Below are 16,272 nucleotides of genomic sequence, written 5' to 3' on the forward strand. Positions count from 1 at the left end.
AAAGCCCGAGAGGAAACCATTGGAAAGTTACTTTGATCTGTATTATCAGGAAATGACCGAAAAAGAAGAGATGAGAGGAAAACATATCCTTATTACTAGACGCTTTGTCAAAAAGATTAAGAGGCATTTATCAAACACTAACCAGAAAAAACAAAAAAACAAAAAAACAAAAAAAACAAAAAAAAAACAAAAAAACAAAAAAACAAAAAACAAAACAAAACTAAACTAAACAAAACAAAAGCAAAGACAAAAACAAAAACAAAAACAAAACACAGCCTTGACAAATGTACATCCAAATCACTATGGCAAACATAAAACGATTACCATAAGAGTCACTAAATTACATATCCATCATTAACTGATTATTATCCTTCTCATCAAGTACAACCTCACATTACAAAGCTTAACTAATCAGGCCTGGACAAACTCAAATTTGCCAAGATACCCAGGAAAATCAAACAAGACTTGGAACCTCAACTCTGTAGTCCCTAGTTACTTGGTTCCACTCAGTCGATCCACTGATATTTCAGATCAGCATCATTCTGATAAACGAAATGATATTTTAACCTTCCTGAAAATAAGAGGCCAAGATATGAGAAAATTTTCCAAATGTGGATGGAAAAGGAAGAGAAATGGAAGCAATAGAGATATACCATCAGTATATACATACAATTGGTACCAATGTCATTATCTTTATATTACAAAAGTTTGGAGATCATCACTCCTCCAGGAATGCACGGCCAAGATTTGTGGCAAGTGCTAGTCTGACAGAGCTAAGGGCATGAGGAGGCAAGTCAACTTCGGAGAAGTCTGGCTGCAACCTTGCGAAAGACAACTCTTGCAGTTTGTTCAACAAGGTATGAGTCTGGGCAACATTCAGCAAAGGACGCCCTGGCCAACTGATCAACTTCAACTGCAAACATAAATTATATAATTAATAAACTGCAAAATGTGTTTGTGTGTGTATGAAGCAGAAAGAATCCAATGGAACGTGCAAGAGTCACAAATTGAGTCATTTTCCATTATGGCTGTTGTCAAGAAGGGGAAGGTTCATTACAGGTGGACCCTAGAGTTGATGTCAGTGGAAGGACCAAGATTATGGCCAATTGTCTATCTGGTCCTCTACCTGAGATGCTCTTGATCAGCCCATATTATCCTACCATGTGGCTGAAAAAAGGAGCACCAACCTAGCAAAAAAATTAGGTGCTTCAAATAGAAAACCTTACTGACATATAATATATATTCAAATCACAACGATGCCATGCTGTCGGCCAATGACATCTATTCTGGCACATGGACAGATGATATGTCCATTCTTACCATTGGATAGGGAGGACATGGTCTAGATTAACCACGTGTCAATTTTCTTAGTCTAATTCAATCAAATACCCCCAGTTGTATGAGCACATATCCCGTGTAAGCCCATGCATGTGTACTGTTACTCTTGGCATTACTGTGCACTCTCCCAACTTTGAGTGTGAACCGGCAGTTCAGATTTAAAAAACTATTAAAATTGAAGATTCCTATTTATCTTCTGATTTTCATAAACATCACCTTCCATTGTTACATGGATAACTACCCTTTAAAAACTATATATATATATATATATATATTATGCAATCACTGACACAGATTTATCAAATGTTAACATAGAAAATTATTCTCATCACTCACCGAATCATGCAGAAGAGGCAACCAGAAACGCTGTGGAGTGGAAGGGTTTTTCATAAGCTGCAAAGCAAAAAATAAAAAACCAACAAGTGTCTTCATCAGTCAAATCTCTCAGCCTAAAATCTCAACAAGGAAAAACCTTCAAAAGTTTAATCAACTCAAAATGGAGACTAATTGATCAATGGACTTCTTCCTTGTAATAAGTAAACTCATCAAAACCCCAAGAATTTCATTAAGTGATGAGAATATGGGATTCTATAAATTTCCTAACTTTCCTAGGTCTGAAGAGCCATCCTAACTTTCCTAGGTCTGAAGAGCCATACAACAGTCGTTCAAAGACCAATTATCTGACCTAGGAGTGCTAGTCAGATGGGCTTGGCTCCAAGAATTTATAAATTTCAAACCAAATAAGCCCAAGCACAGCCCGGCCTAGCTCAGCTCAGTTTGGTCTGATTTAAGCCCAAATTCAGCCTGGGTTGCACCCTTGATCTGAACACTCTATGTGTATAGAAGAAGGGCTCAGCCTTATGGTAATCATAAAACTCGGTTAAGAAGAAGACAAAAAAAAAAAATTCAGCCTTATTCCAACTAAATGGAGTTGGGTACATGGATCTGTAGCAAAACAAAAAATGGAAATCTGAGGTCAGATAAATAATAAGGATTAAAGTATCGGTATCGGTTGTCGTATCGGTCGGTTAAATTTAAGATATATATCGGAGGGTATCGTATTGTATTGGAGATATGATAAGATATGCTAAAGATCAAGGATTAAAGTATCGGTATCGGTCACCATATCGGTAGGCTAAATTTAAAATGCGTATTGGAGGGTATCGTATCGGTATTGGTATCGATATCGGAGATACTTTATACCATGGGTCAGAATAGAACATGAGAAATGAAAGTAAAAGGATAGTGGGACAGTTCAGTAGGATAGAAAAATCTCAGCTAAATGGGACCAGCTACATGGATCATTTCCAACAAATGAAGCAAGCAACATATGCTACATCAGACTGGAAATATTAACTCTTTGGGTGACTCATTTACTATCTCCCTCCCCCTGCTCACTCAAGAATCCTAATATCCTCGAGCCTGTGACGCAATTACAATCACTAACAGTTGGTGATAATAACTCTGACAAGCACAGTTAATGTTTAGATATTCCAGCAGCCAGTCAACGTGCAAAAAGTGCATTTTTAAGGTAAATAGGCCCCTCTTGATCACCAATTATTTCTACAATGGTAGTTTGATTAGTATAAAGAAAAGCTTCCATAAAAATACCTGCATAAGCGAATCTACTGCTTGTCGAGCAGCATCAGTAACTTTTCCACCTTGAGTCTGGTGAAGGGACTTCTTGAAATCTCTATATCTGTTGCAAATCAAGATCACAAATGTCAGAGACAAATGGAGGGTACAGATGGCAAGGATGAGGAAGCATTTTTTGAATCTTCCCTTCAGTGGACACAACTTTAAGGATGGCAGGATATTTACTTGTGCAGAAACTCAAGACCGCCTGCAGTTCTTGTTTCAGAACCCAACAATTCAATCAAGCCTTCCCATCGCTGTCATGAAAGAAAAACCAAAGGACTAAAATCAAATCCTAATATCAAGATACACGATCTTTAGAATGTTGTTGATAGAATTTACTGCCCTCAACTCAGTTGATTAAAACATGAAAGAAGTACCTTGAAACTTTCATCAGATATTGACTTCCCCACAAAATCAAACAACTGTCGAGCAATTCTATTAAGCCGGAATTCATCCCGAGCTTGTTGTAGCCAGAAGACCCCACACCCTTTCCTTCCATGCTTCCAGTGGTATATTCCAGCAATCTGTCCAATAAAGAAAAGCAATGTGAACAAGAGTACAGAAAAATTAAGTTCATGCAATATTTACACTTCAACTTTGAAAAGATAATTTTCTTTACAATTAGTGTCAGTCACCGCTGTTGAAACAAAAAAAAAAAAATCTTGCAATCTACCTAGTACGAGGCATTGGCAATGAACAAGTGCTAACAACATTTGAAATACCTTCATAATGCCTGAACTGATGCTGTCAAGTCCATATAACCGGCAAATTTCCAGATTCTGTTTTGAGATGCAGGATTTTCGTTGCAGTGAAAAACATAGAATCAAACAGAGCTAAAGATACAAGAGATTCCTTTTTATGCATAAAAAAACCAAAGATTAAATCAAAAGACCACTTTATGAGTAAAGAAACCTTAAGAAGCATCTGATTATGTTGCACAGATTGCTTATACAATAAAATCTCCAACAAATCCATTCCCTGCTTTCTGCATGACCCCAAATAAATTGGAGCAATCTGAACATTTGAAGCCAAATCAGCCAATTAGTTTCTTCATATAACCTGGATATTAGTAGGCATGTAAAGAAAAACCAAAAGAAAAAAAAAAAAATGGGGAAAAACAAAAAAACAAAAAGCAACAGTTGTCTACATTAGATATATGACTTGACGGAGATTCTCATGGTACACGCTAACTGTGAGCAAAAGATAAAGTTATTAACTAAACAATTTCAAAGAAACAAAAATCGCAAGCATAGATAATGATTAGACTGTATTTTATACATCCATGACCGTTTTAAGTGACTACATAATGTGATTTTCTCACATTTGCAGGTTATAGGATCATGCGCATAAAAGATGCTAAATGGGAGGATCCAATGCAATCTAGACACCGGTTTACCGATGGATCGATTCACATGTGATCAAGGGCAAGATGGGAAGAAGTTTCATTAAAGCAATCAAGAGCAAAGGAGGAATTTCACTTCAATTTAGAAGTTTGACCAAGAGATTGAGTAACAAAGAAGAATCGGACACAAGAGGACTTGCACCAGTGTAGGGGCATAATGGTAATTTTGGAAGAAGAGGAGTTCGCCGGAACATATTGGATATTGGGCTCATTGCGTTTGTAATTTAAAATGATACATCTTTAATTCTCGGTTCGAATCAATCCGGGGTCAGGATGGAGAAATATAGCCAAAAAACCGTTTTGGGCTAAGTTGGAATTTAAGTTGAATTTCAGAATTTTTAAAAATTAACTATATTATCTCTCTGCTCTCTCCTATACGTAACTCTCTATTCCAAATCCTATTGCCTCTTGGTTTCATTCTTCCTCTCCCTCTTTCTTTTACAAGTATCTTTGTCTTTCCTACTTGGTTTCTAACTCTCCACTTCCTTATCTTACAAGTATCTCTCCCATTCCTAAACAACTTCTAACACACTCTCCTTAACCTATATATAGGAACCTAATTCATAACTTGAGAAGCACAATTTTGAGAAAGCTTTTTTTTAATTAGCTTTTTCTTTTCTCTTCAGTTGTAAGCAAAGATTGAAGTTGAAGTTGAAGTTGAAGTTTGAAGTTTGAAGTTCTTAAGCTTGGATTTTGCAGTACATATTCAGTAAAGGACTTCTTTTTATTTTCTTTTTAATTTCTTTTTAATTTCATATAATGTCTTGTCCATTTTCTAGTTGTTCTTCATCTTTCCTCATCCCCATGGTTAACTAAATCTTGCAACTTAGGAATTGGATGAAACCATGAGATGAAGAGCAACTTGGAAGCAATTGATGCCCATTTTCTTAATTCCATATAACCAAAACCCTATTGCAAAGCCAAAATTATGTAGACCATTGATTACCTTTCGTATGCGTAATTTCCAACTTCGAATACGGTCTTGCTTATAATCTAATGCTATGTATGTATTGAATAAATCATGGGAGATATTAGATTTAAAAATCCATATTTCCTATTGACCTATTCAAGCATGTGATATAGGGCTAGATTGCTTGTAGATTGTTCTTAAATCTCATGATGGATTCTACTTCCTGTGTGCACCCCATATCATAATTTCACACTTCTCTAGCGCTTGCATAATTTTAGGTTCATTAATTCAATCTAATTCAAAATCTTAGGTTAACTTTATTATTGCATGTTTAATCTAATTCCATCGTTAATTCTTGTATTTTTCACCATTGTTAGTTTAGTTTATTTTAATTTGTGACAACCCCATTAGTTAGTACATTCTGCCTATGTTAGAATTGAATTTTCCATATAACTCACATCCCTGTGATCGACCCATAGCTACACATGACCCGTGCGCTTACGGTATTACTTTATTTCTCAGTTAGATAGCAAATGTGCAAAGCCAAAACAATTCCCAAAAGCAGCTACATGCCACTGCCATGACAAAGGTTGTTCTGGTAGTATGCCCTTTTGAAACATATATTGAGCCTTTGGGGAAAAGGAACAGTATACCCAGAGCAGGCCATAGGGACTACATCTACGTTCCGTAAACAATGAAGATCCAATCAGCTTGGTGGGATATCCAGAGTCTATTATCAAAGATTGAAGAAACATAAGATACTCCAGGAAGCATGGGAAACTAGGGTTTAGGGGCTAGATTCCTCCAACAATGGAGGCAGATTTAAACTCAATTTTCAGTGCCTGAACTATGGTAGTCAATGGGTGGAATGCTTATACCTTCCTTTGGGTGTCTCAAATCAGATAAACAATTCTAAATTTGCACAATGCCCAAAACCAAATAAGCAGATTCATATCTCAGCAATATCTCACTCTTTAAACAGACATAAAAATAGTTCTCCAAAACCGTTAGAGATTTACTCTTAAACTCCTTAAAAAATCTCACTGTTTTCATCGCTTTCCCTTCTTTTTCCAATGGAAAAAGATACTAAAAAGAATGTGTAGTGAAGAAGATCCTGCCAGGAAGAGTAGCTATTCTAGCCGCCAAGAGTTGCCATCTAAGAGACAAGTTTGCAACTCCCAGGATGATGAACGAATATTGAATATACTGGGGTCCTGGTCCTTGCCTCTGATTAGGGTTGCTACCCTATACCCCAAGACTCCACGAGGAAGAAAAATAGGGAATTAGGGAACTCTGATCAGGGTTGCTACGCTATTTTCCAAGACTCCACAAGGAAGACAAATAGGGAATAAGGGAACCGGATAGAGGTGAGGAAAAAAAAAAGGTGATAAGGTTCACAATACTATCCTTCAGAAGTTTAGCATATGACGTATTCAACCTGCTCCATGATTCAATAGAATATCTAGAATGCAAATATGTGATCCAACTGGAACTAGTCTCTCTCCAGATTAGATCAGTTTTTCATTGGATCTGATCAAATCAGACCTCATGATGTGGATCCGGGTTCCAAAAATCGGACTCGGATCGCTTAGGGGCCCACCCAATTACCAAATAATTGAACCCAAGAACAGAATGACAGAATTATAAATAAACAGAAATTTGCAAACGATGGCAGTGTCATAATTACTTTGGAATTCAACTTAGAAAATAAGGTGAAAGGGGTAAATTAGGAAGGAGGAGCAAAAATAAGGACAGTAGTGGTTAATGGGAATAGGAAAGGGAAATCTTGGAAAGAAGAATCAAAAATAAAAAGACAAATCACTCCAGATTGGAGTGGTTGTAATGTAGACTAGGATAGGTGAACTAACCAAGCCTCAACTACAAGAACTTTTAATCAAAGAACAACCAGAACCAGCCAATATAGAACTAATAAAATCAGACCAACAGAAAATATAGTAATCAGCAGCTATCGATCTCAACACCCAATAAGACTTGGAACAGATCAGTAATGATCAAGTAAGAATGATTCGGCAGTAGTATTAGGATGCTAACAGACCCAAATCAATATAAGACACAACAGAAAACAGAATAGGACTGTCCAAACAATCGAACCAGATTCTGTCCTGGTAAAGTCACGATAGGACAAAAAAAAAGAGAGATTTCTGATAACATGATGACCACAGCCCAGATGGGGACCACAACTGGATCGAAGGGAGTCCTTAATGAGAGGAAGACTCGACCCAAAGAACAGCCCTGGGGGATGGCTGATTTGCTCTAGGAAATTTAGGGACCGATGCACAATTAACTCAGAAAATTCAGGGCAGAACTGAGAACAAGTACTGATTTAAATACCAGTAGCAGTAAGGCAGCAATAGAGTCTTGTAGATAACCTTGAAGAAGAAGAAAATACTTGTATCAGATCATCCTGGGCTTCCCACCGCAAGGAGCCGAATGGATCAAACACCACTCCCTTCCACTGTGATCAAACACACAACAGTCCCAGCAGAGACATAGCAGCAAGCTTTTTTTTTTCATTAATAAATCGTGGGGCTTAATGGGAGCCCTCTCCTTTATTTATAATAATGATGGGGGTTTACAAATAATAGAAACTCACTTTAGTTTCCAAAACTGAAATAGGAAACTAAATAAAAGCAAGTCTTCTAGTTACTAAAATTAAAAATAGAAACTAGGAAATAAGAAATACTGAAATTAGAAACTAATTAACCTCATCAAAACCCAACTAAAAAGGAAACCAACTAGTAATCTCATACTCAATCTTAGAGCCCCTCTTTTAGACCCATAAAAGTGGCCCACTACACTCCAAACCACATGGACTGAAGGCCCAACACATATACAACTCAACCCTAGGCTCATTCCTAATAAAAACAAGTCTATTTGGTTATCAATCTGCATCAAGTTGTCTTCAACCTCCCGATTGAAGGAAACGAGAGGCGGAAGAACAATACCTGCTACGATGGGCAGAACTCCTTCATCTGCACCCAGATTAGGTTAACATTTTAGAGCTTAAATCTCAACTCAAGGCCCTCTTGAATGCAACTGAAGAGCTTCCAAAATTACAGGTAAGCACAAAGATTTAATCTGGTCAAATTGTACATGGCAGAAGAAAGGGAGGCAGGTTTCTGTTTCAGTGCGAAACCTTCAACAGAGGGCAGCTCCAACTCTTATCTTTTAGGGTTTCAGTTGCCCAGGAGAAGGAAGCCTTCAATCAAAATCTCAGCCCAAACAGATGACGCATAAAGGAGAACGAAACACTTGAGTACAGCTGCAACTATTGCCCAGAAACAGAGTATTACCAGATAAGAGTAAACAGTAACTACAATAAAGAATAGAGAGGAGAAGAAGATAAGAGAGGGAAAAGAGAGAAGGAGATCAGGGAAGGAGATGGAGCTTCACACAACTTACGGTAGCCATTGGTTTCAAACAAAACCCAATCCAAATCTCAATCAAGTTTTAATTCTTCAAAATCTGAATTCTTCTCCATTACATATAAAGAAAAATAAAAGCATAACATTGAAAGCTAATTAAAAATGGTAACTACCCTAAATTGGCAACTGAAATAACAATCCAATCTTTCTACTAACTTGACCACACCCTACACTAACAATTAAAGGAAACAAATCAATTTACTAATTATTCTCAAATCATCCCACGCCCAACTGCATCACCTCATCAAATCCCCTATATGTGAATTGGACTTTGATTGGATCTGGATCCGGATCCAGATCCAGCCATGCTGGATCACAAGATCAATCAATGCTTTGGTGGACAAACTTGCAAAAGCAAAAAACACCACCTAGCTTAGGAAACAAGATGATGCAGATATATCACCAAAAATGGCTTGTTTGCTAAGATATAAGCCTGGGGGATTGGGTTGTATACATGTTGGGCCTTCGGTCAATAGGGTTTTCAATGCAATAGGCCACTTTAATGGACCTAAACTATGAATATTAAGGCCGCAAACGAATTTGCTTTTATTAGGACTTAGTTTATTTTTAAGTTGTTTTGGGATAGTTTAATTGAACCGGTTCTTTGTTGATTCAATTAAGCTGTCTTTAATTATTTATTTAATTGTCATGAGTCCACATCAAACATAAGTATAGGCATGTTAGGGCTCAAAGTTTGACTATGTTTCGAGTTAGTTTCCTTTATTATTTTAGTTTCCTAGTCATTTTAGGTTATTTTATTAATTAAGGATTGGATAGGTCTTTCCTTTTCAATGTTTAAGTATTTTTTAGTCTTTTATATAAGTTTGTAATGGGGCCTAGCATTGTACACGAAAATTGATTAATGAAAAGTTTTGCTTGCTTCTTCTTCATTAAAGATCTCTTGTGTTTAATCAAGAAACGCATTGTGTGTGATCATGGAAAGGGATTGGTGTTTGATCCTACTGACACCCTACAGTGAGAAGCCAGGTGGATCAACTTCAAGTTCATTTTCGTTTTACTGCCATTGTTGTACTGGTTTATTGATCTCTTGTTCATTCACTGCCATTAACAAGTAAAATGGATGCATAACAACTCAAGGAAGAATTCTACAAGTTACTGAATTTATAGTATGTGAAATGTTTGGATGTCATGGACATGGAATAGATAGGTGGTTTAGGCGCCCAATCCTACATTGAGGCCATCCAACAACATAACAAGGGATATGAAACAGAAAATCAATCCTTATTCAAGTGATTAATACTCACTTGCGAAGTTAATGCATGAGAAGATAGAACTTGAGCATAGACAAGGCGATAGAGCTCCTCCATACTAATTCCTCCCAAATTATAGCGCTCTTCATGGAGAAGGATTTCTGCTTGATTGTTCCCAGCCGTCAATAACTCTATGGAATGTGCAACCATCCTATCACAATGCAAAACATAAAGTTGAATGTAAGGCCAAACGAATAAATAAAGAGTAATCTATAACAGAGTCTTTAGTAAGTGATTTCCATGGTTACACCAAATAAAGGACATTAAACACAAAAATAAGAAAGAAAGGGTTAAAGAGCTCACCAAGGACCAAATGCTCTTGAGCATTCAGCTAGAACGACCTAAACAGTAAAGAAAAGAAAAGATACAATATCAGAAGAAGCCAAATAAAAGTGGATTATACACTAACAGTGAGCACAGTCCATTCCTCACCTCAGTATTCTCTCCAAGAATTCCAAGGAAGAGCCCCATCAAGCTATGAGTTTTGGACATTTTTCTGGACTGCATGCACTTCTGAGCTAAATAGTACATGCCCTCTAAACCCTGATAAGATATTAAAAAATAATTTGCATATAGAATGGCAAGATAAAAGAGGGGGGTGTACACACATGCACGTGTGTGCATGGGTGTGTGAGGGGAAGAAAAGCCCAAAACAAGAGTGGATGTCAATAGGAACTGACCATGCTGAATGGCCTGACATAGAGTAAGTGGGATATGAACAACTCCATCCAGTGGCCAGTTGCAGCATTAAGATAACTAGCATTTCCTAGCATGATTTGTATCATATTCTTTAATCCCTCCCTGGTCAGGTGGTGATCACAGTTCACCCAAAAGCCACTGCAGTCTAGTTTGGTTATTTGTCCTCGCCATCTTTCCCATGCCTAGGCAATCAAATACAAAAACACCATGAACCAGAAAAATAAAGGAATATGGCAAGGGAGGGGAGAGAAAGGAGAAGGATTATTCAACAAATACCTTCACAAAATCAGGCTTTGTTTTGTAGCATTCACCTAAACTTCCATCCCGCAATTCAGGACGCATACGTGGCATTTTAGAGACAAGAATAGCAATGGCCTCTACCAATCCATTCTCTGCCTGTCCCAAATACAATCAATTAACAAGATGTATAAGATCCCATCAGTTGTCTTCAGAAAAGGTCAACTCAAAAATATTTACATATTTAAAAAAGTCTAGGCATGGTTATCAAAAGCTACCTGAACATTAACAAATGGCAGGTTAGATTGAAAAATTATGTGAATGTTTTTGTAGATCGATGCAAATGTTGATGTGTCCTAATACTCAGAAGATAAATGAAATAAGGGTATAAAAAGCAGTTATTTTTATATAGATATCTGTAACTCGGATATGATTTTTCTCAAGCTTGTCTCAATTTGGCACTCCCAGTTTGTTATGTGCAGCTTCATAGTTATTGCACAACCCTAAAAGGAAAAGGCATGGCTAATTGGTTATAGGGATCGAAGAACTCAAGAAACTATTCTCTCCCATTTCAAATTCCACCTTGATGTTGCAAGTGAAAAGCTAAATAATTGTAATTACCCAAAAAAAGACAAGACTAATAATAGGCAAGACTTTACCAGGGAAAAAAAAAAAAAAAAGTAAGCCAAGACCATACATTGACAACTGGGTCTACAGACTACAGAGTTACCCAGGTAAAGCATCTTCAATGCCCTCCGAAATTCCTAAATATCTTATCATTAAGCATAAAAAATCCACTCCAACAATATCTCCATAAGATGATATATAACCCTATTCCGGTGCAATAGCCAACAGGCTTATAAACCAAACCAAACCATGAAACCATGCAAAGTGTGTTCATCTAAATTGAATAGATATATGACAAACCTCACGATTTCCAAGCTGATCCAGTTGATATGATCCATGCAATCTTAGTAATTTCACCTGAAAAAAGGAACATCATCAATCATTTTTCCTCCAAGCATGCCATAAACAATAGCTGTTTTGTTTTTTCCACTGTTCAGAGTAACAACAGACCATTTTGAAGAAATATAGGCCCACAAAAACACCTTACCACAATCTCAAGCCAACCAACTGCAAGGGCTGATGATATTCCCTCCCAATATTTCGGATTATCCTCTGTGGCCTGCATAGGAAAGTAGGACACCCTCAGTTCTTTGTACTGTAAAGTTCAACAAAGCTATGGACATGGCCTATATGAGGACAGTCTACATTAGTGACCAATGCACTAAATATTAGCAAGCTGGTAAAAGTAACAAGTTTTAAAGAGAAAAACAGAAATCAATTAAAACTAAGGATCATCTTTGACAGTACACAAAGAGCTTGGGGAATTGGTAAGAAACAAATTTTCTGGCAGAAGAAAAGTTATAGCAAAATGAAGAAGTAATTCCAGCTTAAAAATAGAATATTCACTCCCCCTGTTAAAGAAAAAGGATTAAGAAGAACAGTTGCTAGACAGAATAAGTTGCTAGCTCTCACATAATAACTTGTTAGGTCGAGCAAGCAGCTGGATTTGTAGCATGTAACATTTTTAAATTACAATGTTACATAAAAGAAATTTACAACATCACTAAGGGTCTGCAACATGAAGGCCACCAAGCCCAATGACTGAATTATTCAAGTCAGTGATGTAGGAGAGATTGCTGTCACTTACATGGAGATGATGGCCAGATCCAAGTCAAGAAGAAGACCACATAGCCAGGAGCTGTAGAAATAACATGGGAGAGCTATATTCCTCTCATTTTAGGTCCCCTTCAAGGATTGCCTTCTCCCTTATTCCATTTTGATTTTTTGGACTAGGTTATGCCAAGACCAATGGGCAGAACTCTGGTTCAAATAGACAAACTAAAGCCCCTATATTTACCTATCTTTAACCCAAGTTATTTTTTGTTTAAGTTTACTCCTTTTATTACTTTACTCTAACGAATTGTTTGATCCTGTTTAGTAGGGTTTAAGACGAGCTTTTATATCATTCCAAGTTAGACAGATGTAGCTAATCAATAGTTGTAAACAGCTGCAGTTTGATTCTCTTCCTGTAACATTATTGTAGAATCAGATATGTTTTTCCTTCATTCATAAAGTTTTCTTTCTCTTGATTGTCAACCTACAAAATCAAGGTTTCCACCATGTTATTAACAAGCCACTGCCTCCTAAAAACAAGATCCAGTATACTAGTTAAGCAATAAAATATTCTAGGAATATCAGATAGCAGACAAACCTGTTGATTGAAAAGTTCTCTTTGTAGATCCACGAGTTTTGAATGAACTGTAGTTGACTCTGTTCCTGAAAGAAGGCTATCGTACCCCTGCAGGTAGTGTTTTCATCATAGTTTATTTCCGGGTGGAACATTCTGCATCAACAATTTGATTGGAAACAAAAACAGAATGGTCCCTATAGAAATAAATTGTTTTTCTTGGAAAAAAAATTAGAATCATAAGAAAGATCATTACTGCTAACCAATCGACAAGGCATTCTGGGAGCCAAGCTTGTGCTTGTTTGTCAACATAAAATATTTCCATCAATTCCCATGCAGCCTTCAAAGAGGTCGGCTCCTCAACAATCTGCATTAAGCAAAATTATTAGGTTGGACACATGAAAATTCCATGCCTAGAAAATAATAAGAGTACAATCAAGGATGTGTTACTACAAATAACTAAATTTGGATTTAGTTGATAACAAACCCTGACAACCAAACCCCACCCCTCTCTAAATATATATATATATATAAGCATTTATTACTACTTAAATCTATGCTGAATCACCTTTAAAACTGTTTTTGGGTCTTCAATTCCTGAGCTAGGAGGCAGCTTTGGGTTCCCCAGTAGAGAATTAATTTCTTTACTGTATTCCATGACATTCTCCAACCTGATAGACTGAAAAGATGTGATTACATATACAAAAAATAAATAAAAGAATAAAAGAAAAAGAGTATAGGTGCATGATAAAATGCTGAAAATCAGTGAATTTGTATCATGTCTACAAAAATCATAGAAGCATTCTGAAAGCCTTGATATGCATATTGTCAAAGAACATTAAAACAAAAACATAAGACATAGAAAATGGAGCAGTTTACCCATTACCAGAAACAAATTCTGTACATCATGAATTTCTACTCTCTCTAGAACAAAGAATTGTCTACCATCTTCAATTGCTTAGGAGATGTCTGCCCTAAAAACCAACCAAATGAGATGCCCTAAAGACTCCAAATTTCTTCAAACCATTACACTGTAATTCCAGTAATTAGTCCTAAATACTAGGAACATTTGGATGCCGTAATTTCCCAGTCAAAAATTTCTATGGTTCCTGGTTGCAATCATACCACATGATACAGTTGTTAAAGTAAATATCTGGACCATCTTTTTTTTAGTTATTTTTTAATGGGAATAGAGTCTTATGTATCACTGCATATAACAGCCTACCGTTTCATAGTGAGGCAATAGTATTGCTTTTCTTTAATTTTTTGGACAAGAGGCTATTGCCAATTTCACCCAAAAGGGAATGGTTCAAAGACAACATTTTGTGTGTCATCCCTTTGTACCCCAAGATGCCTATTTTCGGAGACAAAGGTATGCCTCAAGAGAAGAAGGGAAAAGGTGGGGTGGGGGTGGGTTTGCTTGTCTACCCTCCACCGCTCTTAGAAGATGAACCTTAAACAATAATTCTCCACAAATGAATCTATGATTAAAAACAGATAGAAAGGTATGGAGGGAATGACCACTTTCAAGGTGGCCAGCTCTTGGACTCTTGGGATCGTATCCCGCCTTCATCCTTCTCCTAAGTTCTAATCCACCGACTGCTTAATTCATAGCTTAAAACCAGACAAAATTGTTGAGTAAAAAAATATATCAAATCTTCCATTTAGAGACAAGTTTGTCAACTTTGAAAGTAAACAGTCTCCTGTACTGTGAACAGTGAGAAAGTTGGATTCCTTATGTCACCTCCTTCCTTCTACACCTAAAATTCATGTCAAACCAAGTAAATTCCACCCTAACTGAACTCTCTTCCAACGTGCTAAATTAAGCGTCCAAGCTTACCAGTCGAAGTGAAAAGAAGAGGAAGGCATTGGCATTTTGGAGAGCATGAAGGCATAATTCTTCCTACTCTGGAGAAGCGCAAAAGGAGAAACAGAGCCATAAGCGATCCTCCTCTTATGCGCATCATCAATCTCTCCATTTCCAGAGCTTAGCTTCACCTCCACAACCTTCCCGCCAATTTCTTCGTTGGAGTTTCCAGAATCATCTCCGCCGGAGTCAGGGATACTACTATGTTGGCGGAAAACCGAGACACGAAGGCAGTTTCCTCGAGACCATGAAATGGAGAGGCGATGAACTGGGGACTTGAGGCCGTGGTGAATAGTGTAGACCACTGGATCGCGAACTTCCGGCGGAAATGGAACTAGGGCATTCCCTGAATCCAACACAGGTCCGGGCATTTTCAATTGGCAAATCACCGGGATCGGTAGTGGTCGTTTGATCCCCTACTTCAGGCGGGAATGGGACTAGGGTTTTCGAAGGGCTTTTCGAGTCTGAACCCTGAAGTCGTGAGAAAATGATAATAGACGAACCGGCAGCAGATAGACGTTGGAATCGAATATGGTTCGACCGGACATATGCTTTAAGTTTTTTTTTTTTTTTTTTTTCATATTCAAACAAGGAAAAAGATAGATTAACTAGAGTCCTGTAAATTATACACGAAACCGAATTATAGATCGATTGTTTTCTTGTTAATAGCCTCCCTAAGCTCCCCCACATATTGATTGTTAATTTTAATACAAAAATTGGGGTAGTTAGGATGGTTATACATCTCTAAAAGTAGTAATATTAAGGTCTCAGGCCATGAGGTTACCAAATGTTCATAGTTTTTTTTTTTTTGGTAAAGATCAAATGTTCATAGTTACTTTCAAAAAACATTCTAATTTCTTATTTGTCGCTCCATACCGAGTTCACTTCTAGTTCATATTCCTCGCTTTCATCATTTCTTTGAGAAGACTTGCAGCCTCTGCCTCACCATTTTCTCTTGTCAACAAGTAATTTGCTTCACACAAGATGCATTTCGTTTGGAAAACAAAACAGATTACCCCATGCAGACATTTTTTTAGTATTATTTGTGACACTTGTGATAATGAGAGCAATTCTATTATATGGGGGAGCAATGAGAGTGATATATTGGGAGATATCAAATATCAGCCATTTTCTTTCTTTTGAGGTATAAATGCTTAGGCCATGTTTAGAGGAAAATAGAGTGAAAAATAATAGGGTAATTTACAGTGCC

General features: G+C 37.1%; 1 protein-coding gene across 2 annotated transcripts; it reads right to left on the reverse strand.

Annotated features, from left to right (window-relative positions):
* Window positions 1-277: 277 nt before the first annotated feature.
* Window positions 278-15,554, reverse strand: LOC122063827 (nuclear pore complex protein NUP85). Of its 2 annotated transcripts, none has more exons than XR_006135484.1 (19): window positions 15,036-15,554; window positions 13,764-13,866; window positions 13,452-13,562; window positions 13,220-13,306; window positions 12,056-12,127; window positions 11,869-11,925; window positions 10,981-11,100; window positions 10,686-10,886; window positions 10,438-10,548; window positions 10,309-10,346; window positions 10,000-10,156; window positions 3,889-3,990; window positions 3,699-3,755; window positions 3,354-3,500; window positions 3,160-3,230; window positions 2,950-3,037; window positions 1,675-1,731; window positions 654-913; window positions 278-571 (listed from the first exon to the last, which is right to left on the reverse strand). XR_006135484.1 is itself a non-coding variant. In XM_042627534.1 (19 exons), exons 1-18 carry the CDS (start codon window positions 15,431-15,433, stop codon window positions 719-721), a joined length of 2,172 nt encoding a protein of 723 aa, XP_042483468.1. In that variant the 5' UTR covers window positions 15,434-15,554; the 3' UTR covers window positions 278-571; window positions 671-718. The 2 variants fall into 2 exon arrangements, 1 of the variants encoding a protein (XP_042483468.1); XM_042627534.1 differs by having other exon boundaries at window positions 671-913.
* Between the last annotated feature and the right edge of the window lie 718 nt (window positions 15,555-16,272).

This window comes from Macadamia integrifolia, unplaced genomic scaffold (assembly GCF_013358625.1).
Source record: "Macadamia integrifolia cultivar HAES 741 unplaced genomic scaffold, SCU_Mint_v3 scaffold1467, whole genome shotgun sequence".
Lineage (NCBI taxonomy): Eukaryota > Viridiplantae > Streptophyta > Magnoliopsida > Proteales > Proteaceae > Macadamia > Macadamia integrifolia.